The sequence below is a fragment of the Biomphalaria glabrata genome, chromosome 18 (assembly GCF_947242115.1).
Source record: "Biomphalaria glabrata chromosome 18, xgBioGlab47.1, whole genome shotgun sequence".
Classification (NCBI taxonomy): domain Eukaryota; kingdom Metazoa; phylum Mollusca; class Gastropoda; family Planorbidae; genus Biomphalaria; species Biomphalaria glabrata.
Window position 1 is genome coordinate 11,998,068 of NC_074728.1, and position 26,948 is coordinate 12,025,015.

The 26,948-nt window shown below is 34.2% G+C and overlaps 1 protein-coding gene across 2 annotated transcripts in view; it reads left to right on the top strand.

Annotated features, from left to right (window-relative positions):
- The first annotated feature begins 252 nt into the window (after positions 1-252).
- The window catches only part of LOC106065353 (uncharacterized), a 49,892-nt gene continuing 23,196 nt past the window's right edge, over positions 253-26,948 (top strand). For both annotated transcript variants that reach the window (XM_056017727.1, XM_056017726.1), the window contains exons 1-2: positions 253-410; positions 12,535-12,686. In XM_056017727.1, the coding sequence (XP_055873702.1) occupies positions 368-410; positions 12,535-12,686 (195 nt within the window). In that variant the 5' untranslated portion in view covers positions 253-367. The remainder of the gene's footprint in view (positions 411-12,534; positions 12,687-26,948) is intronic.

Below are 26,948 nucleotides of genomic sequence, written 5' to 3' on the forward strand. Positions count from 1 at the left end.
CTTGCCTTGTAGCCCAACTTTCACCATATTGCTTGTTTTTTTTTCTACTTACATTATTGCTTTAAAAATATTTATTTTGATTGCAAGCAGAATGTCAGACTTGAAAACTAAACAATAACTATCACCTATGGAAATCCCTAAGTAATTATTGTAACATATCAATCAACTGGTTGACACTGTTTTAGATGTCATACATGACGACAATTGTCAACACATTAGCGACAAGCTCTGTGACTAGTTAGTCAATGTGCTCACTGTAATATCTAGTTGGTGTTAAGCCCTAATAGGTTAACAACATCGACATTAGTAAACTTCAGTTACCGAAAACTTGCAGCCTTCTTAGGAAAAAAAAAATCAAGTTTCCAAAATGAAATATTACCGTTACGTCTTACCCATTTTTCTTTCTGGATGTAAGTAAAATTTGATATTTAATTAGTTCTAACTGTAACAATTTCTTAACTTAGAAAAATAGAAATGTTATCTGAGGTGTTTAATTAATTAAAATAGTAATAGATCTAGACTAACGATGATAAATCTCTGCGATTAGAAATGTTTCTACCAATCGTTTTCGTCAAGCTCAATTTCACATGCACTATTGATCCTATCACTTGTAGGGACCAGTTGGAAAAGAAAGGTGAGTAGAATGTAAGAAGAATGGGGGGTAACTCTGTCCATGTTACCATGATCACTTCTTAAATGCATAAAAAAGTTGTACGACATGAATTTAAATTCATGGTTGAAGTGTCTTAAAGACACACTAATTCAATTTATACCACCACATCTGTCAGGTTTAAATTCATGTTGTCTGATACCAAACAAAATAATTTTTTAAGTTATTTATGTAGAAGTTGTCTTTTTTAAAAATTGCTTCTCGTCCAATCAGGTTAAAAAAAAAGGTGCGAAATTTCAACCTTATACGAAATTAGATGTGTGAGAATTTATTTTTTTTTAAAGTGTAAATTTTTTGTATCTAAAAGACAGACATACAGCCAGAGTTTAAGCTTTTTTAAACTAGGATTACAAAGTATTTATTGTAAAACTTTAGTAAAATATAGGCTTGAGGGTACATTAATATTTTATCATACGTGGATTTTTTAGAACTGTTAATCATTCGAAAAAAAAAAAGTGCAACTCTACGTTGACATTTTTTTTTTCACTAGTATTTAGTGGGGTAAAAAAATATGTAATGTTATTCTAACTTTTTTTTTTATCTAGATGGGACTTAAAGCCAGCTAGATCAACCTATTAGCAAGACTTTAAATGAGAAAATACCTTATTATACTTTCTTTTGTTAAATATGTATTTTTAGTACGATAGCACAGTGAATTTTTTATTAAGAAAAATTTCAACACAATAATCGGGTATAAACACTTTTTTCAAATGCATACAAATATTTATCAATATAAAAGATAAATTCCAATGAAGCCTTAACATTACAAATGATTTTTTTGTGTTTTCCACGATCATCACATCGAAACATTTTATCGGCTTTTAATCAATATCTAATCAAGGGGTTATCAGTCTTCCACTCTTCATTAGAAATATTAGTAACTAAATCACATTCAGTGTCCTTCAATGAACATAAAAATTTCTTCCTTGAGATTTTATATTCTTCTCATTACTTCTCATTACATTGTCCATGCTAAGCCAGCTGGTACATCGGAATATTTTGTTTTTAAATCTTCAAGTCCTTTTCGGAACTGCCTAGCTCTGATAAGTTTGATCACTGGAGATATGTGAACCACTAATACGTTGATATTTTTTACAACTTTATGTAAACTTTCCTGAGTTATATGACCGGGTTATTCTTTATTAAAAAGAAAAAGATGTTTTTTCTCAGTCAAAGAACGAGCTCCGTCAGGTGTTATACTTGCCTTCTTCTTCCAAGCATATCCAACACTCAACACAGTTCTTCATAGCATTGAATAAATATTGGCCTGAGATAGCGTCTTAGACTGAGTTTATTCAAGTATAGCATCTTCGTTTACTTGAAACTTTTTATTTGAGAAAGTTTCATCAATTTATAAAAATATTTAGAGTTATTTTTAATATATTTGCATTTTATATGTATTTACTGTGGGCACACCTGATTTATGTAGGTGTCCGTGGCCCGCATAAAACAATCCGGCGGGCCGCATTAGACAATCCGGCGGGCCGCATGTAGCCGGCGGATCGTAATGTGCCCACCCCTGATCTAAACTAACAATTAAAAAGCATTCATAAAAAAGAGAGGGAAACGACCTGAATTCAAAAAAACGTCTCAAGCCTTCTAAGGTTTTTCAAGCCAACACAGTAACAACTCTGCTAGTGGAGAGCCTATGAACATGGAAGATATTTAGTCATCAATTCTTTCTATGGTCTCGTCCTATTTTTCAAGCTTGTGTTCACTAAGAATAAAGACGAACCTATGAAGGGGGACTAATTCAGTTTATGCCACCACTTCAGCCAAGTACAAATTCCTTCCCTTGTTTTGAGATGCATAAAAGAATAATTAATTACCAATAGTTAAATAACAAATTGTTGGGTTTTTTTATTGACTCTTCTGTTGTCAAATAAAAGAAACAATTTTATATTTGCTAATACGTATTACGATTTTAAAGTACGATTAGTTGAGTTATAAAATATTAAATTAACTGAAAATTGAAATTGCACCTAGCATAGCATATGGGCCTACAAAGTTAGTTTTATTCTTCAGAAATCCTAATGTTCATTAGTGTTTTTTTTTTATATGCCTAGTAGGTAATGGAGAATTACTTTGTACTTTGCATAAAAGATTAGAATTTCACACTTTTCTGGTATATATATATATATATATATATATATATATATATATATATATATATATATATATATATATATGTGTGTGTGTGTGTGGCGTTTTTTTGTATCCCGCGGCCTTTATAAAAACTCTCAGCTATCTTGTTCTAAAGCCGCCTGCAGTCAGATACCCTCTCTATGTCAGTTAAAGCTAGTTGGTGCCTAGGCTGGTCTTTAGAGCGTTTCTGTGGGGCATCTCTGTTACGTATACCACCATTCAGCTCACAAAAAAGACTGCCTTTTGCAAACGCTCGTCCTCCCATACGGGATAGTGCTTTCTAAAGCGTAAGTATCGGAGTATAAGAAGTCCCTCTCTAATGTCCATACCGACGTGTTCTGTATGGGAACTTTAAGAGACTTTTTTCTAATCGCCATGTACATTGACATTTAGAACTAAAAGAAAACGAAAGCAAAATAAGTAAATATATTTCCTCAATAAATCATTTAAACGAGCGAGGCTCGGTCACCTAGTACTAAGATTATTACCGCACCACAACACAGTTACAATGCCATTAGCTGTTGGCGTAATTAATCAAGACCTATCACTGCGGAAAAGTGACAATCAGCAAAATGTCAACTACAAACCTTTGTTGCTATGTAATAGTAAGAAGATTATGGCAGTTTAGGTGAGGAAAGATTTAGCTACAAACAGAAACATAAAAGACTTCTCTAAATAACTAGAAAAAAAGGTTAAATATCAAGCGCTGCCTCATGGGCATAGTTAAGTGAATCACCTTTCCAGATGGCATCCATGAACCATCTAAAAGTCCTGAGCAATTGTTTGCTGGAGATGACAATGCTTTGGATTTTAGGAAGACACTTAAGGACAATATTTCTATGCCAACACCATAAGCAAGATCTCATCAGCAATATTTTCTCTTAACAAAAACAATGTGTTCACTTTTGTTGGAGACATTCCCACCTCTTTGTACACATTAGTTTCAGCAACTTGATTAATGAGTTTTTGGGGCCATTTGTAATCAGGCAATGAGGCCTCTGATAGACTTTTCCTACAAACCGGCTATTTTCAACTATGGCTGTATTCATTTTTTTTTTAAATAAAAATAACATTTTCCACGTATATACCCTATATACTAAAATATTCCAGAGGACAGATTTTAATATGTTTGTGATTTTGACCTCATGCATGTGATAACCTACCGCACTGTGGGGCAACATGTCATGGCCTTCCCAACCATTTTTTGTGGCGTAACTCTTATAAATAAAAAGATAAATTAATTTTTGTTTCATTTGTAATCTACTACTTCAATCTTTGCAGGAATTTCGATTATTTAAATGAAGAGATCATTTAAATAATCATTTGCCGTTCCAACTTCCTGGAAGCCTCAAAGTAAAAAATAAATATATTATGCCTGAATATATAATAAAAGGAGAATTATTGTAAGTCTTCTTTGCATTGGTTCCCGTCTTATCTACGGAGCTATTTCCAATCATCCGAATTTTACCTTATTGCAGGAGATACTTACTTGAATGATAAAGAATAGAAATCCTTTAAAATACATAACATACATTAGCTTGGAATCACAAAAATATAAATTATGGAACCTACTTTACAAAACCACAATGCGACTTAATTTCACTTTACGGAAGTAGACACAATCAACTTACTTGAAACCTAAGTGCTCTTACATTTGTTGTCTTCTCCTGCTTATAAGTCTCCCCACCAATCTGTGTCACTCCCATTGCTCTGAAGAACTAATGATCTATTTTTACATAGTTGATATGAACTAACTCTGTCAGTCTATCTGTTTGTTTGGTAATTTTTTTGAAAGAAATCTTTAACTAATAACGAATCTGATTCTGATATATATATTGTTAGACACCTTATTTATATACATTAGTTATTTAGCGATGCACCATAGAAGACGCATATTGAACGGGACTAATGACGTTTGGGATATGTTGGGTTAGAGACCGGAAAATCAGTTAGCGATATAATCCTCTAGGGTAACGACGCGTTTAGTGACAGAGACTTTTACTGTGGCCTTTTCTTAGAATAAATATATGTGAAGTTGTTCATCAGCGTTGACTACATCTCTTTACTTGTTAAAACCGATGTCTTGTTTTATCTGGATTGTTGATCAACTACACTGAATACAACCGAACAATAAAACTCAAACGCTTGCAGAGTAATTGGTTGAAATCAACAGTCATCTATAGTTGACCTCAAGACAGTCTGAACAAGCAACATCACAGTGGCGACCCCGAACCTCGAAGCCCGAACCTTGAAGCCGAACATTGAACCGGACCTCGAAGCTGAACGTTTACTCAGGTGAGGGTCGTGCACTCGAAGATATAAAGTTTCATCGGAGTACGGCTGAACACAGATTCATCGCAGAGTGACTTTGTTCTAGATCTACATGCAGTCGTCGCCTGCTTGATCGTACGTTCAACGAGCCGTTAGCTCAGGGTGACCTTCGTCAGGACAGTGATCATCGCAACGTCTGGTCTACTCAACGCTTATATTATCAACGCCTGATCTTCGTATGCTGAATCGACCTACAGCCAGAGGAACCGTTCATTCATAACGGGTGAGAGTTTGTCAGTGAACCTGTTGGACATATTTTTTTCTTCGCTTGAGAAAACAGTCGTAGGAGCCACATAGTCGTATCAAGTTTTACCTCGTCAGTTTTGAGAAGGACAGTTTGCCCGCTGTCAGAAGTATTGTGAGTACTACAAGTTTGGTAGCTAACTAAATCGCTCTGTCGTCTTACCCTTTGAGAGATTCTTGTGGAGCAGTTTGCTCATTGAACCGGTTGCTTGCCACTTTTATAACGGTCACTGTGTTTAACCTTTGGAAGATTAGTGAAGTCGTATTTGTCGTTGCTGGACATTGATATATTTATTATACGTTGGTCTAGACCATATCTAGACTTGTTAATATTGAAGTAGTGGAAACAGCTACATCCACTTAATTTTGTTGAAAACCGTTAATCGTATAACGGAACGTCGTTGGAGGTGACCTTGGTCTCACCTAGTCTACATTGGACATTACGGACATTTTGGTCTAGTGAAGCAGCATACAACAGCAAACTTCGTCGTACTACCAGAGTAGCAGCAGAAGCAGTGAACTATTTTAGAGAACCAGGAATCTGTTAGACACCTTATTTATATAGATTAGTTATTTAGCGACGCACCATAGAAGACGCATATTGAACGGGACTAATGACGTTTGGGATATGTTGGGTTAGAGACCGGAAAATCAGTTAGCGATATAATCCTCTAGGGTAACGACGTGTTTAGTGACAGAGACTTTTACTGTGGCCTTTTCTTAGAATAAATATATGTGAAGTTGTTCATCAGCGTTGACTACATCTCTTTACTTGTTAAAACCGATGTCTTGTTTTGTCTGGATTGTTGATCAACTACATTGAATACACCCAAACAATAAAACTCAAACTCTTGCAGAGTAATTGGTTGAAATCAACAGTCATCTATAGTTGACCTCAAGACAGTCTGAACAAGCAACATCACAATATATATATATATATATATATATATATATATATATATTGTAATAACTTAAGGGAGGCAACTCAAGGAGACATAGACGTTTATTTACACGGAGACATGACAAACACAAAGGGCATCTGCCTTGAGTACAGCATCTCCATATTGGCTCTCTCTCTTTGGGCGGAAATCGTTCTCTCTCTCATGTCAACATCCGACTTGTTTAGTCACAGATAGTGCGCACCTTCTTAGATGGCGGTGCGTAAGGCAAAGTCATAACATTGCCCCCGTCTTAGCACTTTTCGTCCCGAAAAGAAACACTGCAGCTGAGGTTTGACAGTTCAGGTGGAGGTCGATCAGTGGGAGCCACAGGCGGCAGGGAGCGTGTCCCCCACGAAGCCATCCGCATTGTTTTCCTCCAGTGCCGCTTTCTCTGTCTCCAGTTGACCAGGCTGTTGTTGCGACGATGATGTGGCCGTTTGACACACAAAGAGATAGGGTCGAGCACTGTTTTCTTCAGCACAGCCGTTGATCGGACACGCTGTCTCAGCAGACCTTCCCGACAGACGCCTCTCTATGGAGCTGCAGGTTCACATGCAGCCACGTTGCAAACGAAGTCCAATGCACCGCAGTCATCCTCAGATAACAGTCTCACATCCAGAAGATAGGTCTCTTCAGGTTCAAGTGTAAGACATCTTGACAGCTCAGATTTAGAGTGATTTGATTGACATTCATCTATGCCAATGTCGATGATGATGATAGAAGTACACATGCCTTGTTGGTGGTTTTTCTTGGCATCTAAATTCTATGTGTGATGCGCCGCACGTACAGTTCATGCTAAACTTCTGGATGCAGTTGTCAAGCTTCGAATTTCCCTCGTGAGCACCGGCAGATAGGCAGAGGTCATTAAGGTCCATAGCAACAGGCTTGAACGCAGACCCAACTTTGTCTTGATCTGTCCAGCTCATTAAGGTACTGGTAACAGGTACAACAGGAACAAACGCTTCAGGCACATAACAGTCTTCAGTTTCTTCATTTGTCTCTTTCCCTTCGATTTGGTACATCTCGTTGAGATCATCACAGCAATCATTGTCACGTTTCTCGTCTTGAAAGTCACAACCACAAGACTTGACCAAAACACAGACGGCGCTCCAATCCCCAGCGTCTCCGTCACCATTGTTTGTGCAGCCACAGTCTTGACCACGCAACTTCATTACCAACGAGTCTACAGGCAACTGCTCCTTTACCAACGAGTCTATTTCTTTCACTTGAGACACCATTTTATCTACCTTGTTTCTCATACTGTTAATTTGTTCACACAATGCATCAATACCTTCATTTATCTTGCCAATAAGCTCATAAATGTCCGGTTCAATTTCAAACAGGTAGGTCTCCGGATCTTCGTCTTCATCAATTAGGGCTTGCCGGAGACGAGCTGTAAGCACCTCATTGCTACCACCAAGCTTCAGGCGTCTGTAACGAAGTTCCTGCCTTAGCTCTTTAACTAAGAGTTGGTCTAGTTGTTTCAAAGATGCCATTGTGATAGAATCCTACCTCCTCTCGTTGAGTCGCCTAAAAAAAAAAATCCCACTTCTGACACCAATGTAATAACTTAAGGGAGGCAACTCAACGAGACATAGACGTTTATTTACACGGAGACATGACAAACACAAAAGGCATCTGCCTTGAATACAGCATCTCGTTATTGGCTCTCTACTCGGGCGGAAATCGTTTTCTCTCCAATGTCAACATCCGACTTGTTTAGTCACAGATAGTGTGCACCTTCTTTCTGCACTATCTTGGATGGCGGTGCGCATGGCAAAGTCATAACAATATCATAGGCGTAGCCAGGGGGGATCAACATTTAGTGACTGTTTTTTTGCTTTGATTATGTTTATTTTAGGTGAGATTTAACACTAATCAATCACTGCCACAGCGCAGCCAAGGGGTTTTGAGTTTAAAACCCCCTACCAGGGGGTTTGCACTCAAATCTCCCTCTTCTATAAAACAAAACAAATAAAAAGAATGCAAACAACAATTTCCAAATTCCAAGAGCATAATTTTTTTCGGCTTTTATTTGCATGCCATATGCTGCGGAAGTCTTGTCGATGCGTATTTACTCTTTCTCTCCTAAATAACGATAGTATCGTTGATTTGACCCCATTAAATTAAATTAATTTTTGGTTTTATAAACTATAATTTGTGTTATATAAAAAGAGTATGCATTCTCATATAACTCTATATCGAAACTAACGTTTTCTGACTACAAAGAAAAATGTTATTGAAGTTTATTCATAACAAGGTGAATGTACAGAGTAAAAAAATGAACAAAACGTGGAAAATAATTAGGGAGATAAAGAGTTCAGAACTTCTATAAGGATCTTCAATATAAGACTATCCATACATCAATCACCAGATAGACTCTATGAGCGTAGCCAAAGGGGTTTTGTGTTTTAAAAAAAACCTTCAGCAGGGTTTAGTGCTAAAAACCACCTCTTCAATATAAAAAAGCTAATTACACACTCACAATTCTATGAGCGTAGCCAAAGGGGTTTTGAATTAAAAAACCCTTCTCAGCGGAATTCGAAGCTAAAAATACCTCTTTAATATAAAAAAAGGAAATTACACACTCAAAAATCTAAAAGCGTTGCATTGATTCTCCTGAAATAGGTAACTTTCTTGGTGGTGTTGTAGTCTGTTTAATAGCACCCTAGCCAGAATTTTGCCAGCAATGTATAAAACGAATATGCCACGATGGTTATCGCATAAATGCATATTTCCCTTTCTCTTGTAGAGATGAATGATGGAGGCATCTTTGAACTCTTGTGGTAGTTTCTTTTGTTCCCACATTATCTGGTGAATGATGGAGGGGTCTTTGAACTCTTGTGGTAGTTAGTCGGTTAGTTTAGCTGTCAGCTCTGACTTGCCAATCGAGTATATTTCAGCAGGGATGGAATCTAGTCCCAGTTCCTTACCAATTGATAAGTTGGATATTGCAGTCATTACTTCATTGAGCAGGGGAGGTTCAGCGAGTGAATTGTTTATTGGGACTTGTTCCAGGCGTGCAATGACTTCGGCGCTAATGCTTGACATATAAGGACTGTACTGAAGTTTTCAGCCAAGCGAACAAGTATGTCCTCCTTGTCTGGGAGAATTTTGTTTCCATCAGCACTGAATATGGGGGATGAGCCATTTTGACGAGGGACGTAAAAAGTTTTGATTGAATTGAAAAACATTTTTGCATTTTTATTGTCAGCATAGGACTGGATTTTGTCTGCTTTTTTTTGTTATACCATGACTCCTTCATGAGTCTCAGTTTCCGCTGGACCTATCCTTTTGGCAATAGTGTAGCGTTATCTGATTTGGGGGAAAGCTGGATTACACAGAAATGCCTTAAAGCAATGTTGCTTGTGTGTTAGAATACATTCAACTTGCACATTGTTTTTGACAAATAGACATTGGTGCACTGAGTGCGTTCTTTTAACATTGCATTTATAGAGTCCATTCATATAATGTCAAAGAAAAAAAAATCCATTACCTCACAATAGGCTCACAATAGGCTAGTACCGGTACCATAAAAAAAAATGTCTTTATTTACACGAGATATTTAACTAGGGTTCATAGACATTGGCGCACTGAGTTCTAATAGAATTTATTTAAAAAGGATCAAAGCTGCATTGTTTTTGCGTTTTGTCTGTCAGTTGGTCTGTCCGTCATCTTGATATAAAAAAAACAACTAAAAGTTATTAAAAATTGATTAACCTTTATTTTACGTTTCAAAACATCGCAATAATTTTTAGGTATGAACACAATTGAAAAGTTTATATAATAGATTGTTCCGGATCTCTGTATAAATAGTAAAAGAAAAAAAGAATTTCAGATAAATGTAATACCGTTAATTAAATTTTTTTGATTGTCTCGTATAAAAATTAGATGTACTACAGCCATGTGGAGAGATTTTCATACCTTACTTTGGTGTTTGGATTCTGTTTTCCTTAAAAATCGGAACATAATATTAACGATAATTAGATTTTTTAATGTTTTAGGTAGAAAGTTAAATGTACTGTAGGAGAGTAGTGAGTTAAAATATTTTTCATAAAAATCCGTAAAAACATTATTTCGTAAATGAGAAGATTATTTGTTTATTAATTAGAAGAGGGAGTTCAAACAATTATTTGGCGTTAGTAGATTTTTAAAAAATTCGGAACTTTCTGGCGACGATTTATAAGAAACAAAATCCGGAACATTCTTTATCGATTACAAAACTTCTATGTTATGTTTCAGCAAGAAAATTAAATGTCTAAAAAGTAATGTTCAGTAATCAATTCTAGTAAATTACTTTTTTTTAAAGCCCTGAACAACCTATTGTTGATATTTTTAAAATTTGTTTAAAGATGAAAATACGGAACAATTTGATATTGATAACCAAATTATAGTGACACATTGTCAAATAATATAAGTGTAATATTAGTAAATTATGCGATTTCAAACAATCATTAGGCATAATTCATGTTTTATAAAACAATATCCGGAACATTTTTACACTTAATGAAATATAAGTCAGTATAGAGATTTTGATTTAGCATTAATATGCTATTTACATAAAAAAACGGAACAACATATTATTGATAATGTGTTTTTGCAACGTTTAAGAATGGAAATTGAATGTAATATAAATTAGAAGAGCAAACAAACATTTGTTGGGGTTGATTAGTTTTGCAAAAAAAAATCCGGAACAATCAATTTTTAGATACTTAAAACTATTGAGATGTTACGGGAGGAACATTAAAGTGTAAATCAGATTTTCAATAGCTTTTAGAGTTCTAGTTTTTTTAATCTAATCGTGACGGACAGACCGACCAACAGCCAAAACGTACAAAAATAATCTTCTTTTATTCGGATGGGGCACTAAACAAAAAATAAATAAAATCTGATTTTTTAAAAAAGTTTAAGGAATTGGTTTAGCACCTGATCATGTAGCGACGTTACGCTACTGCACGAAAATCGCTGCATAAAAAGTCCATTAAAAAAAATGTGCGTGATATTTACATACAAAATGCATTATTAGCCTTTATAAACAAACAGAAATGTTTTCTTTTAATTTTAGCAGCTAGTTGACCAGAAAAAACATCTTTAACTATTATTTATATTTGTTGTAAACATTTCCTGTACATTTTTTAAATATATTTGACTTAGTGATACTGAAAATTCACTAAAAATTGTCCATCTTTGTTAGCATATTGTAACACTGCCTCCCTTACATTTACGTAATTGTTTTAGAATTGGTGTATTTTTATGAAAAAATCGCTTGCATAATTAATTTTATAAATTAAACGGTTTGCTTTTAGAAAAATTAAAGTAGCCGTTGCACCTAAACTTTTCAAGCCGCATTTAATGATGAAATAATATTTTTCATATCTCTTCTAGTTTTCGAGATCTAAGTGTGACAGACGGACAGAGGGACATTTTGCACAAACCTAATAGCGGCTTTATCCCCTTACGGGGGCCGCTAATAAAAGACTAAACGAATGCGATTTAGCGTAGCCATAAATATTTCGAAGTTTAAACCCCTATCAAATAAAAGGAAAAAAGGCTCTAATGCTTAACTTTCATGAGTGTAGTCAAAAGATTTTTAGATAGTTAACCTTCCCCTTCTTGTATTAAATAAAAACTAAAGCAAAACTATAGTCAGCTTTTAAGCCTATCAATGTTGTTTTTTTTTCTGCCAGTTGCTGGAACTTATAACATTATTTTTTTAAAAAAAATTGACAATTCAAACCACAAATTTAAAAAACTTAAACTAGCTACAGTCACTTGAGATTAAACACTACCCCCAATAAAACATCTCACACATTCACTTGTTTTTCTACCAGTCGCTGGGCTCCATTACTAAAGTACAGTGAATAGTAGATATGATATTTGGCATTCTTTTTTTTTTTTTTAATAGAAGAGTAACAGTATATTACAATGTAGACACTATTCATTTTTAAGCTTTAAATACATGAAATAATACTTATTATTCGTTGTCTTTAAGTGGGAAAATTAAAGATGACTTACACACACACAACCTGTAGACAAATAATGTGTGTCAGTCAATCGACTATTCACATGAATTCAGGCTTTGTACAAATCTAAAAAATTGTAACAAATTAGCTAAATTAATTTATTGCAATTTTATTTGAGCTGCCTTTTAAAGTTTTATTATACAAGTTAATACTATTTCTTGTATTTATTTATTATGTCAAGATACAGCCAGAAGTTGCAAGACGAATTCAAATGTGATAAACTGCACTTTACAAACATTTGGACAGAAACACTTCGAAGAAAGGACCGCCCTTAAGCTGACACACAATACAACTACAATAGCTTTGTTAAATAGTGAAATGGATACATTTATAGTAAGTAGACTTAAATATACACGTGACTAGGTTTAATACATTTTTAGACCTAGATATGTATGTGACTAGCTGATGCTCGATCATAGTACGTTAAAAAAGTAACTATTTTATTTTTATTTTAGCTGAAAATCGTATTTTTCTTCCTTCACTATAACAGCCTGCCATAAAAGCATATGCTAATTTTTTATCCCTTTATTTAGTGTACCATATTCACCCCTCTTCAATAAAAAATCTCTTTAGTTTCTTAGTTTTATATCTAGATGTAGATTTAACCCTTATAACATTTCATTTTAGACTTTCAGTACACACAGCACACGTATTTATTTAGTTTTTTAGCGGCCCCCGTAAGGTGAAAAAGCCGCTATTAGGTTTGTGCAAAATGTCCATCTGTCCGTCTGTCCGTCTGTCACACTCAGATCTCGAAAACTAGAAGAGATATGAAAAATATTATTTCATCATTAAATGCGGCTTGAAAAGTTTAGGTGCAACGGCTACTTTTGGTATTCTAAAAGCAAACCGTTTAATTTATAAAATTAATTATGCAAGCGATTTTTTCATAAAAATACACCAATTCTAAAACAATTACGTAAATGTAAGGGAGGCAATGTTACAATATGCTAACAAAGATGGGCAATTCTTGTGTATTTTCAGTATCACAAAGTCAAATATATTTTAAAAATGTACAGGAAATGTTTACAACAAATATAAATAATAGTTAAAGATGTTTTTTCTGGTCAACTAGCTGCTAAAATTAAAAGAAAACATTTCTGTTTGTTTATAAAGGCTAATAATGCACTTTGTATGTAAATATCACGCACATTTTTTTTAATGGACTTTTTATGCAGCGATTTTCGTGCAGTAGCGTAACGTCGCAACATGATCAGGTGCTAAACCAATTCCTTAAACTTTTTAAAAAAAATCAGATTTTATTTATTTTTTGTTTAGTGCCCCCATCCGAATAAAAGAAGATTATTTTTGTGCGTTTTGTCTGTTAGTCGGTCTGTCCGTCTCGATTAGATTAAAAAAACTAGAACTCTAAAAACTATTGAAAATCTGTTTTACCCTTTAATGTTCCTCCCGTAACATCTCAATAGTTTTAAGTATCTAAAAATTGATTGTTCCGGATTTTTTTTTTGCAAAACTAATCAAACCCAACAAATGTTTGTTTGCTCTTCTAATTTATATTACATTCAATTTCCATTCTTAAACGTTGCAAAAACACATTATCAATAATATGTTGTTCCGTTTTTTATGTAAATAGCATATTAATGCTAAATCAAAATCTCTATACTGACTTATATTTCATTAAGTGTAAAAATTTCCGGATATTGTTTTATAAAATATGAATTATGCCTAATGATTGTTTGAAATCGCATAATTTACTAATATTACACTTATATTATTTGACAATGCGTCACTATAATTTGGTTATCAATATCAAATTGTTCCGTATTTTCATCTTTAAACAAATTTTAAAAATATCGACAATATGTTGTTCAGGGCTTTAAAAAAAAGTAATTTACTAGAATTGATTACTGAACATTACTTTTTAGACATTTAATTTTCTTGCTGAAACATAACATAGAAGTTTTGTAATCGATAAAGAATGTTCCGGATTTTGTTTCTTACAAATCGTCGCCAGAAATTTCCGAATTTATTTAAAAATCTACTAACGCCAAATAATTGTTTGAACTCCTCTCTTCTAATTAACAAACAAATAATCTTCTCATTTTCGAAATAATGTTTTTTCGGATTTTTATGAAAAATATTTTAACTCACTACTCTCTTACAGTACATTTAACTTTCTACCTAAAACATTAAAAAATCTAATTATCGTTAATATTATGTTCCGATTTTTAAGGAAAAAAGAATCCAAACACCAAAGTAAGGTATGAAAATCTCTCCACATGGCTGTAGTACATCTAATTTTTATACGAGACCATCCAAAAAATTTAATTAACGGTATTACATTTATCTGAAATTCTCTTTTTCTTTTACTATTTATACAAACATCCGGAACAATCTATTATATAAACTTTTCAATTGTGTTCATACCTAAAAATTATTGCGATGTTTTGAAACGTAAAATAAAGGTTAATCAATTTTTTATAACTTTTAGTTGTTGTTTTTTTTATATCAAGATAACGGACAGACCGACTGACAGACAAAACGCAAAAACAATGCGGCTTTGATCCTCTTTAAATAATTTTTTTTAGAACTCAGTGCACCAATGTATATGAACCCTCGTCAAATATCTCGTGTAAATAAAGACATTTTTTTTAGGGTACCGGTACTAGCCTATTGTGAGGTAATGGAATTTTTTTCTTTGACGTCATATGAATGGACTCTTTAAATGTAATGTTAAAAGAACGCACACGGTGCACCAATGTCTATGAACACTCGATAAATGGCTCGTAATGATGAAGGCCATTTTTATTCTAGCTAGGTCGTGTGACGTAGTGTTTTTTTTTCCTTTGACGTCATTTGGAATGAATTCTTTAAAAGAAATGCTAAAAGAACGCACACGGTGCACCAATGTCTATGAACACTCGATAAATGGCTCGTAATGATGAAGGTGATTTTTATTCTAGCTAGGCCGTGTGACGTAGTGTTTTTTTTTCCTTTGACGTCATATGGAATGAATTCTTTAAAAGAAATGCTAAAAGAACGCACTCGGTGCACCAATGTCTATGAACACTCGATAAATGGCTCGTAATGATGAAGGCGATTTTTATTCTAGCTAGGCTGTGTGACGTAGTGTTTTTTTTCCTTTGACGTCATATGGAATGAATTCTTTAAATGAAATACTTAAAGAACGCACTCGGTGCACCAATGTCTATGAACACTCGATAAATGGCTCGTAATGATGAAGGTGATTTTTATTCTAGCTAGGCCGTGTGACGTAGTGTTTTTTTTTCCTTTGACGTCATATGGAATGAATTCTTTAAAAGAAATGCTAAAAGAACGCACTCGGTGCACCAATGTCTATGAACACTCGATAAATGGCTCGTATTGATGAATGCGATTTTTAGTCTAGCTAGGCCGTGTGACGTAGTGTTTTTTTTTTCCCTCTGACGTTATATGGAATTAATTCTTTAAATGAAATGAAAAAAGAACTCGGTATAGTAATGTTTATTAAGCCTCGTTATGTAACTCGCGTTTTAAAAAGGAATATCTTGATTTAGATCTAATCTAGATTTTTTAAACTAGATCTAGATTTTTATTACAGTAGGCTATATCTAGATCTGGATTTATATTCTAATTAAAATTATTTTAGAGTCTAGATCTAGAATTTGTAGATCTAGTTTAGACTAAAATAGACTAGATTAAGATGTAGAATTTCAATTTCTAAACTTAAAGTGTAAAAAAAAAGTGTAGATTTTCATTTCCAAACGTTTTGATCAATATTGCAATGTTTTAATATACTAAAACTAATCTACTATTTTTTATTTAATTTAAATTTAAATTTACGGCAAATGAATCTTTGAAACATTATCACTTTTGACCATCAAAATTAAATCACCTCTTGAATATTATTTGAGAATATGCAGATCCGACAGGGATCCGACTTCGACGGGGGCTGCCTCAGAGTTTGTGTAACACAAACTCTCTTTGTAATCTTGTTTTGTTAAATTTTAAATAAAAATGAATGTAAAGAATATGCTCTTTGTTTTTTTTTATAGCTTCATCATATGAATGAACGGCAGGGGCGTAGCTAAGGATTTGGGGGTTCGGGTAACATTCTTTTTCATTAGCGTGTAATCATCCATAGACTCCAAAAGCTATCTTGGTTGAAGAAGAAACTCAATGTGCTCTCATGGTTTTCCAGCCTTCGGAATCCACCCTTCATCTTCATATGAAGTCTGTCCAGCCTTTCTGTCGAAACACGTTTCAACTGCAGTGCTATCGACAGTACATCAGAACTCAGCTTCCCCATCAAGTCTTTTCTTTCTTCTGGTTGTTTTGATTACAGGAAATCCATAGCATTTACTACCTTCTTTTGCTCTTTCGATGGATTGGGTGATTAGTTTCGTCCGTTATCATTTTGCAGAAAGTATGAAATGATTTTATTACTTAAGCTGCTTTCCATATGTTTAGTCCAGACTTTTGTAGTTTCTTCTGAACTTTATCAATTAGGAGATTTGACCAGAATTCCAGATAAGCTAAAAATTCATAATTTTCCACTGCATGAAGAAAAGTCTGTGCATTACTTCTAGTGTTCATTCTTTCAGTTGTGGCACCCGGGTGGAAACGGTTACTTGAGGGGGTAACTAGGCTAAATGAATGGCGAAACATAACTCCCGTAAGGATGCCCACGGGTAGACGAGAGTCCACCCATTGCACGGGAGGAGTTGCAAAAGAGTCCCCATAAACCTGTCACACATCCATGCGCTGTTCCTCAAGAGACCGTTACATAAATGGCGAGTCCCCCACGGTTAGCTTGGTATAACAAAGGAAAATGACGGAGGCTCCCGGTGTCCTCGGCCTTCGGCCATGTACAGCCAAGCATGCGTCGGGGGCCAAAGGCATTGGAAACAGCAATGCTTTACATAGGCATTGACTCGGGTCTTTCTCAAACAGAACTGTGTTCCGACAGGTTTTTTTTTTACTGTTTGGCGTCCAAACAGTTTTTTTTTTCAAACTTAGCGCTCGAAGAGCCTTCGGCTTAGCTCTTAAGACGATCAAACGGTAACCTTGTATGACTGTCCTTTTTTAAACTCCCGATTCCAGCTTCTTTCAGTTGGCCCATCTCCTGTAGAGTTCCAAAATAAGAAGGTGACAATTGCTGAATCCATCTCAACAGAAATAAGAGCTGCCAGGTTCAGAGAGTGATTATCCTAGTTCAGAAAATTTGCCTTTGAACTTATGTCTGAGAGACAGACGGTCACTCATTGTGGCTGCGTTATCATAGGTTTGACCTCTGCACAGATCAATGTCCAGTCCAATGTCTTTAAGAGTTTTCAGAACAAGTTACAAATTTCAAAGGATCCAATGAATGAGTCTTTTATTTCGAGATTATCAACATCTAAGTAACGAACAATTAGGGATACCTATTCTTGATGAGAAACATCTGGGGTGGAATCGAGCATCAGAGAAAAGTAACAAACTTGCTTGGCTTTCCCAACAATTGATTCCCTAACTTTATTTCCCATCAAGTTTATAAATACATTTTGAATTTCTGGTGACAAATAATGTGTCTTCCAATATTCGATTCTATGTAAGTGGCGTTTTGTTACTTCATCAAATTCTGAAAGAAATTTCAAAGATGCTAGGAAGTTCCCAGGATTGGGTGAATTCAGTTTTTCGTTGTGACCACGTAAGCTTGAGTTTGTTTTTGCTAAGTACTTAATAGCTGCTGCTACACGCTTCAGAATATCTCTCCAATAGTGCACATTTCTGCCTTAAGCTTTTCTTCCTTTAGCTTCCACTTTAAAAAAGCTTGTCTGTGGTGGACTCCTTCTTCATGTTCTTTCAATCTCTCAGGTTTCTTCCAACTCCTGATTTGCTCAATGCACTAGTTGTCTTTTCTGATGCTTTAGAAAACAGTACGCATGCAAAACAAAATAGACATCCCAAGTGTGGAGAGAAGAGGAGCCAAGATCGGTACTAAATTTTTCGTATTGGAAGCTTTCTAGTGAAACAAGATGTCAAACTGTGATTTATTTTGGGTAAACTATACTGGAAACAATAACATTCATCTTTGTTTTGGAAAAATAAGCTACCCTTTCACAATCTTTGCTCGCAATTCCTCAGATCCAATACCAGGCTGGACATATCTAAAGTCTTTGTACTTAATTTATTGCTTCTTCTACTTCTGGAGAAAGTGATTTTAGAAGACCATCAATTGACGAATCATCTGTATCATTTACTTTAGATATTTCCTCTGTCTGTGGTAGAAGGGTCATCCCTTGGAGTTTCTTCAGCACTACTTCTCTCGTCAAGAGACTTTTTCACTTCTTCCACTGCTGTATCTTTGTATGAATCATCTGAATAGTGAAACTTTTCTTCGACACGTTCATGGTCTCCTTTGTTTTAAATAATAAGGATGATGAAATAAACTACCCTATATACCAAGTTACCTCCTGAGAGTTACACGGCACTAGTCAGCGCTATGGAAGTTACTCCTTGAAATTGAGAGTAACACCTCACAGAAAGAGTGATCTGTGTGGAGTACATTCAACAGGGTCACTAACATATATATTAACCTAAAAAGCAAGATTACATGACAGTGACGTATTAATTATATTATTTAAAAACAAATTTCAAACACTCATTTGGGCCCCACTAAAGTGGGGGCCCTGGGGGATCTTCAAATTCTCCCCCCTCCTCCCCCAACCCTAGTTACGCCACTGATGAACGCGCAGACCGACAGGCAGGCAGACTGACAGACACAAAGACCCAAACAGTAAGACAGACATACAGAAACACAGTTAGATAGATAGACAAACAAATAGATAACTGATAATTGGAAGTTTAAGTTAATTGATTCTGATCTTTTCATTAACCTAAAAGGCTCTCTAAATTTTTTATATTAGCCTACTAATTTCAAATAAAATAATCTATTTTTATCACTATTATATATTACTAGTCAACCGGCGGCGTTGTTTACGCCGTTATATTGCAGGGCCGGCCTTAGACTGCTGCAACCTATGCGACCCAACTGGGCTCCCCCCACACACACTTTTATAGGACCCGCGCTAATTATAGGTGTAAATTATTAAATTAAACTATTTTATAAATTATAACAGATTTTCCGCTGCCACTTGATTTACCATGAGATCCTGGAAATCTCCTGAAATTGTAAAATATACAGAAATGTCATGGAAATCTCTGGATATTATTAAAATTTTTTGAAAACTCATTCAAATTTCCTGAAATATTTATACTAAAATTGTCATTTTAGGGTGTCTTTAATTATTAAAAAAATAAAAAATACGCGCGAAACAAGAACGGCATTATGCAATGCCGTTATTGTGAAATCTGGTGAAAGAAGCTTCACGCGCCTCAAACTAATGAGGAATTACTTGAGGTCAGCAATTCCCGTAGACAGATTGAAACATTTGGCAGTTCTTGCTACTGAGCATGATCTATTAGGAAATAGAATTTTTAAAATATAATATATGACTTCGCTACACGCAAGGCTCGTAAAGTAATTTTGTGCGTAATAAAGAATGAATGAATAAAATCCAAAGACGAATTTATTTTCTAATACAAACTCCTAATTTTTACTTATTATCCGTATCCCTACCCAAATGTGGCCCCGTGAAATCCGTTTCGCATAGGGTCCAACATTGGTTATTCCGACCCTGCTATTTAGTGACGGGTGAATACTATTTGTTCTCTCCCACCCCCTCTTTTTTCATGGGGTAACTCTAGTCCGTCTGAAATGCAGAAATAAAAGAATGATCTTTCCTTTACATCTTGTCCGAACTGTTGAGCCATGAAGAGAATTATATATATAGATTACTAAACCCTTTATGGTCAGATTAGAAAAAAATATGTTGATTATCTTTCCCCTTCTCTAAATTTCTGCCCTCGATTTTTATGGTATTAACCAGAGAGAGCACTATCCTTTATTTGATGACTAGCTAGATATTATCTGCAGCCAGGGTTAATTTGCGTATCACTGATATACTCAATGCTATAGTGTGTCAGAAACAATTAAACAAATTAATAATGTTAGAAGTAAGCGAATGCGCTAAAAGAAAAATATTATGAATGGAGGTTAAAAAAATAGCTATTCCGCCTAATTAAGACTTGTAAGTTTTCTGTTCGGCGCATGTGTGATCTTTAAGTTGTGTCTAATGTATGAAGCGCACGATATCGAGCTTTAGAAAAAACACATTTAAATAATAATAATAATCATTATTGTCCGTGTGGAAATTTGTCTTACAGTTTGTTCATTACACAAAACAAAAGACACTATAACTATACGAAACCAAAGTGTACATTGACACCAGACTCACTCATAATTTACATGTGACAAAGTTTATACCAGATTGTTCTTATTTAATCATTTGATTGCCAGGGGAACAAAAAATTGTTTGTGTCTGTTTGTCTTTGCTATCGGTGTCTTGTATCTCTTTTGTGATGGTAAAATCACAAAATCCTGACACAAAGGGTGATTCTTTATTTCAATGATCTTGTTAGCTTTTTTATAGATGTTTGTCTCAAACAACTGCCCAAATGGGGTTTGTTTTTTGCAAATGACTTTACCAGCAGCATTTAGGATTCTATAAAGTTTATGCAAGGTTAATTTGATGAAAATATTAAATGAATGAACTATATTCGGTATGATCATTTGTTAAAGTATAAAACTCTCTTTGCCAAGAGTAGATCTATCATTAAAGACTTGAATTAGATCTAGTAGATTTGAGTAGATCTAGGGCAGTGATTCCCAAAGTGGTCTATATAGACCCCCCAGGGGTCTACGAGGACTTCCAAGGGGTCTACGAAAGTGAAAAAAACAAATTGGGGGTCTATGAGATGTTCTTGGGGGTCTACCATAATAGATTTTATTTAAGCACGTCGTGACTTTTTTACATCACTTTAATTTAATCCTTCACACTAATATATAATGTGTACCTTAATTAATCCTTTAAATATTTATCCTGCTATTCAAACGAAAAATTGTTATATTTAATTTCAAGAATTATTTTAATAACTTAATTTTGTCTACATGTAAGTAAGTAATGTTTAGCAAAAAGAAATGTAAGCTGTATAGCGGCTGATTACTTAAAATTGTTCCTTCCTTATCAATCATGCAAATTGCCTTTTTATGCTGATATGAAACTATATATATAATTACGCTGGAGAATCATTTGACACAATGTCACTATGATAAAAGAGATTGAAAAACTTTCAAACATTCAAAGATAAAGTTCAGAATAGACCCACAAAATATGTCTTCGACATCATATAGAGAAGATGATGGTTTGTGGGCGTCTTAAAAAATCTGTTTACTTATAGCAAAATAGGGTGGTAGTGGTTAAGTGCTTGGCTTCTGAACCTGGGGTCCTGGCTTCGAATCTCTGTAAATTTTGATTGTCAGGATTTTTAGGGCTCCTTTTGAGTCCACCCAACTCTAATGGGCACCTGTTAGGAAAAGTAAAGGTGGTTGTGCTGCCAACATTAAACTCTGCTCGTTAACCGTTGGCCAAAGAAACAGATAATCTTAACATCATCACAAGGTCTGAAAGGAGAACTTTACTTTTTTATGACCAAATACGTAAAACACTAAAGGTAAAACATTTATTTTACCAGCCGTTGTAGCTGTAAAAACTGTTTTACACAAAGCTATATCTGATATTATTAAATCAATTGCTTTAAGCAACTCTACAGTTCAAGGACACGTCGGTGGCATGAGTTATAAAATTAAAAGCTTATTATGTAATTAATTTGCAAACGACATATATACAGTTTGGGATCAGCGGTGTCACAGGCTTTGACAGGGTGTAGTGATGTCTGCTGCAAACTGCATTAGGGTCACCGGCTCCTTTTTTTTACTCAGGGTTGACCCACAAAACCTTTCCCATGTTTGAGTTGAAAGGCAGGAGAGTTTTGAATTCAGTTTTACTTCTGCTAGGTAGCCAGCCAAGGCTAATGAGCCCTTCCTGCTTACTGGCTTCTCCCCTTCTCCTGGTAGTGATAACATCTTCAAAGACTCAATATTTGAGCCACACTTGAATGATTAAGAAATACACGATAAACTGCTCTTTGAGAAAACTTTTACAATGATACTTAAGGCAAATTAATTAATTAATTAATATTTAATGTTTGAAGCACTACTTCATAGAACAACAAATTCCTATTTGAAACATAACATCCATAGCAACGGATGATAAACCTGCAAAAAGGCATTTCCAGTGTGTTTTGGTGATTCCAGCAATACATATTAATTTTTATTTTAATTGGTTTCAAAAAAGATAAATCTCTATAACTTAGTATGTAGCTTTAAATTACATTTTCACTTTTCAACTCACTACAAATAGAAATTAGTTTAACAAAAATGTTGATGAATTTGAAAAAAAAAAATTGCAAGTTAAACAGGGGGTCTACCGAAAACCAGAAAACATTGCAAGGGGTCTACAAGACAAAAAAGTTTGGGAACCACTGATCTAGGGTTTGAGAGTATAAGTTCTACGCATGCGCACCCTTTTGGTCTTGTCTAATTAAAGAATAAATGGTATATAATGTACCACAGGACGTCAACAATTCGCAAATATAAGGAACGAATTTATGTAAAAATGCTTTTGAAACAAAAATTTAATTGTAATTTAAAAAAAAAAAGAAATGAATGGACTATATTTTGTATTTTCATGTGTCAAAGTAAAAAAAAAACTATCTTTGCAAAAAGTATTTTCTAAAATTAGATATAGATCCTTTCGTTCGGTCTTGTCTATGTAAACATGACTATATAATCTAGATGTATGAAATAGTAATACTTTCATAGAGTTGGATAATTTTTTTTGAGGGTCTTAAGATTGTCATTGTAAATTAGCTTTCACTTTAGATTTAGACATAACTTAGGCATTGTAAACCTTAAACTAGATTTAGACTAGACCCCTTTAAAAACTAAAATCAACAACAGTCATCATGAAAGTGCTCTGGCTATTTATCCTAATAATTACTAAATACACACTAGCTGAACACAGAACCAGATCTACCTTAGTCAACACTAAACTTAAAATGGAAATAACAGTCATAATCAATCATCACACTTTAGATCAATGCAACTTCAAAAATAACCTAACATACACATCCATAACACTAAAGAAGATTACCCATCACAAATGGAAGTTCTCAATCAGACACAGCAGAAATAAATACCTATCACTGTTAATATTAATAGCAGGAGATGTAGAGTCAAATCCAGGGCCTAGATCTAAAGATAGATGCAACATCTGCAAAAAAGTATGCACCATGAAACAGAAAGCCATTCAATCTGACACCTGCGATGAATGGTACCATGCATCATGTCTCCATATGAATACACCTGTGTATTATGCCTTAGGCAACAAAGATGCATCATGGCACTGTGTACCGTGTGGGTTACCTCAGTTTACATCAGGACTGTTTGATTCCTTTGATGCAGACACTTCTAACCCATACAACATCCTAAACACCATCCCAAACCAAACTCACTAACCACTAGCCAGATCCACTCCTTTTAAACCTAAATCTACTAAAATTAATACAACAGCCTCACTAAACAAACCTACTAAAGAAGTAACACCAAAATACCTTAAAACCTTAGTGATAAATTTTCAAAGCATTAGGAACAAAACAGCAGACTTAGAAATTTTTATTAGAATGTGAGAAACCAGACATAATTGCAGGAACAGAAACTTGGCTACATCCTGAAATTTATAATGCAGAAATTTTCAATAGTAATTATGAAATTTTTAGAAAAGATAGGGCTGATAATCATGGAGGAGTTCTTTTAGCAATAAAAAAACACTCTTATAGCAGAAGAAATTACCTTACCTAACTCAAAAAATATAGAATAAACATTTTGTAAAATTAATACCACCTCAACATCCCTAATAATAGGCAGCATTTACAGACCACCAAATTCTAGTTTAGAATACATGCAGGAACTATGTAATCAGATTACTACACTTAAAGAAACAAATAAAAATGCAGTTTTTTTGGATTATGGGTGATTTCAACCTACCTGATATAAATTGGAAAACACTAACCATAGATAAACACCAAAACCTTAAGGACATAAATGAGCTTTTCATAGAAACTTTACACAACCTAAGTTTAGATAAAATAATTAAAAAGCCAACTAGATTAAACAACACATTAGATCTCTTCTTAACCAACAGACCTGGATTAGTAGTTGATTATGATATTATCCCTGGTCTATCAGACCATGAGATCATAAAAATACACAGTCAGATAAAAGCAGTAGCCAATACCAAACCCAAAAGAAAAATCTTACTCTGGAATAAATGTAACCTAACACAACTACACCAAGCTGCATTAAACTTTCAACAAACATTCTTATTAGAAAAAGACATTAACCAACCAGTCGATGACCTCTGGAATTTCATTAAAAACCATCTTAAAAGCATTATAGAAAATCATATACCAACTATATGCAAATCAAACAAAATAAATAAATACTGGTTTAATAATAGACTAAAGAAGCTTTGTAAACAGAAGGAAAACCTATATAGAAAATTTAAAGAAACTAATGCAGAAAGAGTTTACAAAAAGTATATAAAAATTAAACACTTAACCCAAAAAGTAAGCAGGCAGCTGCAGAGTGAATACATAAACAATGTAATATCTAAAGATAACAAAAAAAACCTATGGTCATACATTAAGTCTAAGAAAATGGAAACAACAGGCATAGCGCCATTAAAAGATGAACATAACATAATACATAATGATAATGAAACTAAAGCAAACATCCTAAACAAATACTTTGCATCAGCATTCTCAGCCCCAGAAGACAAAGACATATTACTGAATTTGAACCAAGTAGACAACATAGAAGATATAGTAGTACAAGAAAATGGAATTCAAAAACTATTAGCCAACACCAAACCAAATAAAGCGTCTGGACCTGATGGTATTCCAGCTAGATTACTCAAAGAACTAAGCAATGAGCTAGCCCCAGTGTTCAAAATACTCTTTCAGGCTTCACTTAACCAGGGCAGAGTACCAAAGGACTGGAAAGAAGCTAATGTCACCCCCCTATTTAAAAAAGGAGAAAAATCTGACCCAGGAAACTACAGACCAGTATCACTTACCAGCATCACATGTAAAATCCTAAAACACATAATATGTAGCAACATCATAAACCACTTAGACAAACATAATGTCCTTACTCCATACCAACATGGCTTTAGGAAATATAGATCATGTGAAACACAACTAATAGGACTAATTGATGATTTTTTAAAAGGTTTAGATAATAGTGAACAAATAGATGCTATCTTACTAGATTTTTCTAAGGCTTTTGACAAAGTTCACCACCATAGTTTGCTTAAAAAATTAAAATATTTCGGCATTAATGGTTCACTGCATCAGTGGATTAAAGATTTTCTGATAGGGAGAGAACAAACTGTAATAATAAATGGCTCTAAATCAACACCGATAACAGTAAACTCAGGTGTACCTCAAGGAACAGTCTTGGGTCCACTACTATTTTTAATTTACATAAATGATTTACCAAATTGCATTACTTCAGGAACAAAAGTCAGATTATTTGCAAACGATTGCATAATATATAGAACAATAAAAACAACACAAGACACAGATATTTTACAAAGAGAATTAGATGAATTACAGAAATGGGAATCAAATTGGAGCATGTCTTTTCATCCAGAAAAATGTCAGTTGTTAAGAGTAACAAAAAAACTAAAACAAATTAATTCCACTTATCTTATTCATGGCAAACCAGTAACACAGACTAAAAACGCAAAATACCTAGGTGTTATAATAAATGAAAAACTATCATGGAATCCACATATTGATGAAACTACAAAAAAATCAAACAAAGCGTTAGGATTTATTAAAAGAAATTTCTATAAATCAAATAAGAACATAAAACTAAAATGTTATTTAACCTTGGTTAGGCCAATAATAGAATATGCATCCTCCGTTTGGGACCCCTCAACTCAAGAAAACATTAAGAAACTGGAACAGACACAAAATAGAGCCGTGAGATTCATAACAAACGAATATTCACATTTGACTAGAGTAACACCTTTAGTAAAATCACTAAATTTAGAAAGCCTTCAGGACAGAAGGCTCAAAAGTAAAGTAGCAATCATACATAAAACACTGAACCATAATCTTCAAATACAAAAACAAAATTTAATAAAATACTCTGAAAGACACAAAGATAAAGGCACATTCCTCGTCCCATATGCTAGGACAAATTTGTACAAATACTTCTTCTTCCCTAGTGCTATTAGAGCATGGAATGGCTTGCCTGAGCTAGCCAGGAAAACCAGTGACTTGGCAGAATTTAAGTCATTGGTTAATATGCATGACTAAATGCATGACGCGTAGGACGTAATCATCTTCTTTTTTGAAGTAACGTCTGTATTATATAAGATAAAAAGATTTTAGGGCTACTTTACATACGTTACTGTTCCAGTTAGTATCCAAGGAACATTTATGCTAATTTTTAGAAAGATTTCTCAAACGGGACATCCATACATATATACATTCATGCATACATACATTCATACATAATACATAAATACAAACATTCATACATTCATACAGACAAACAAA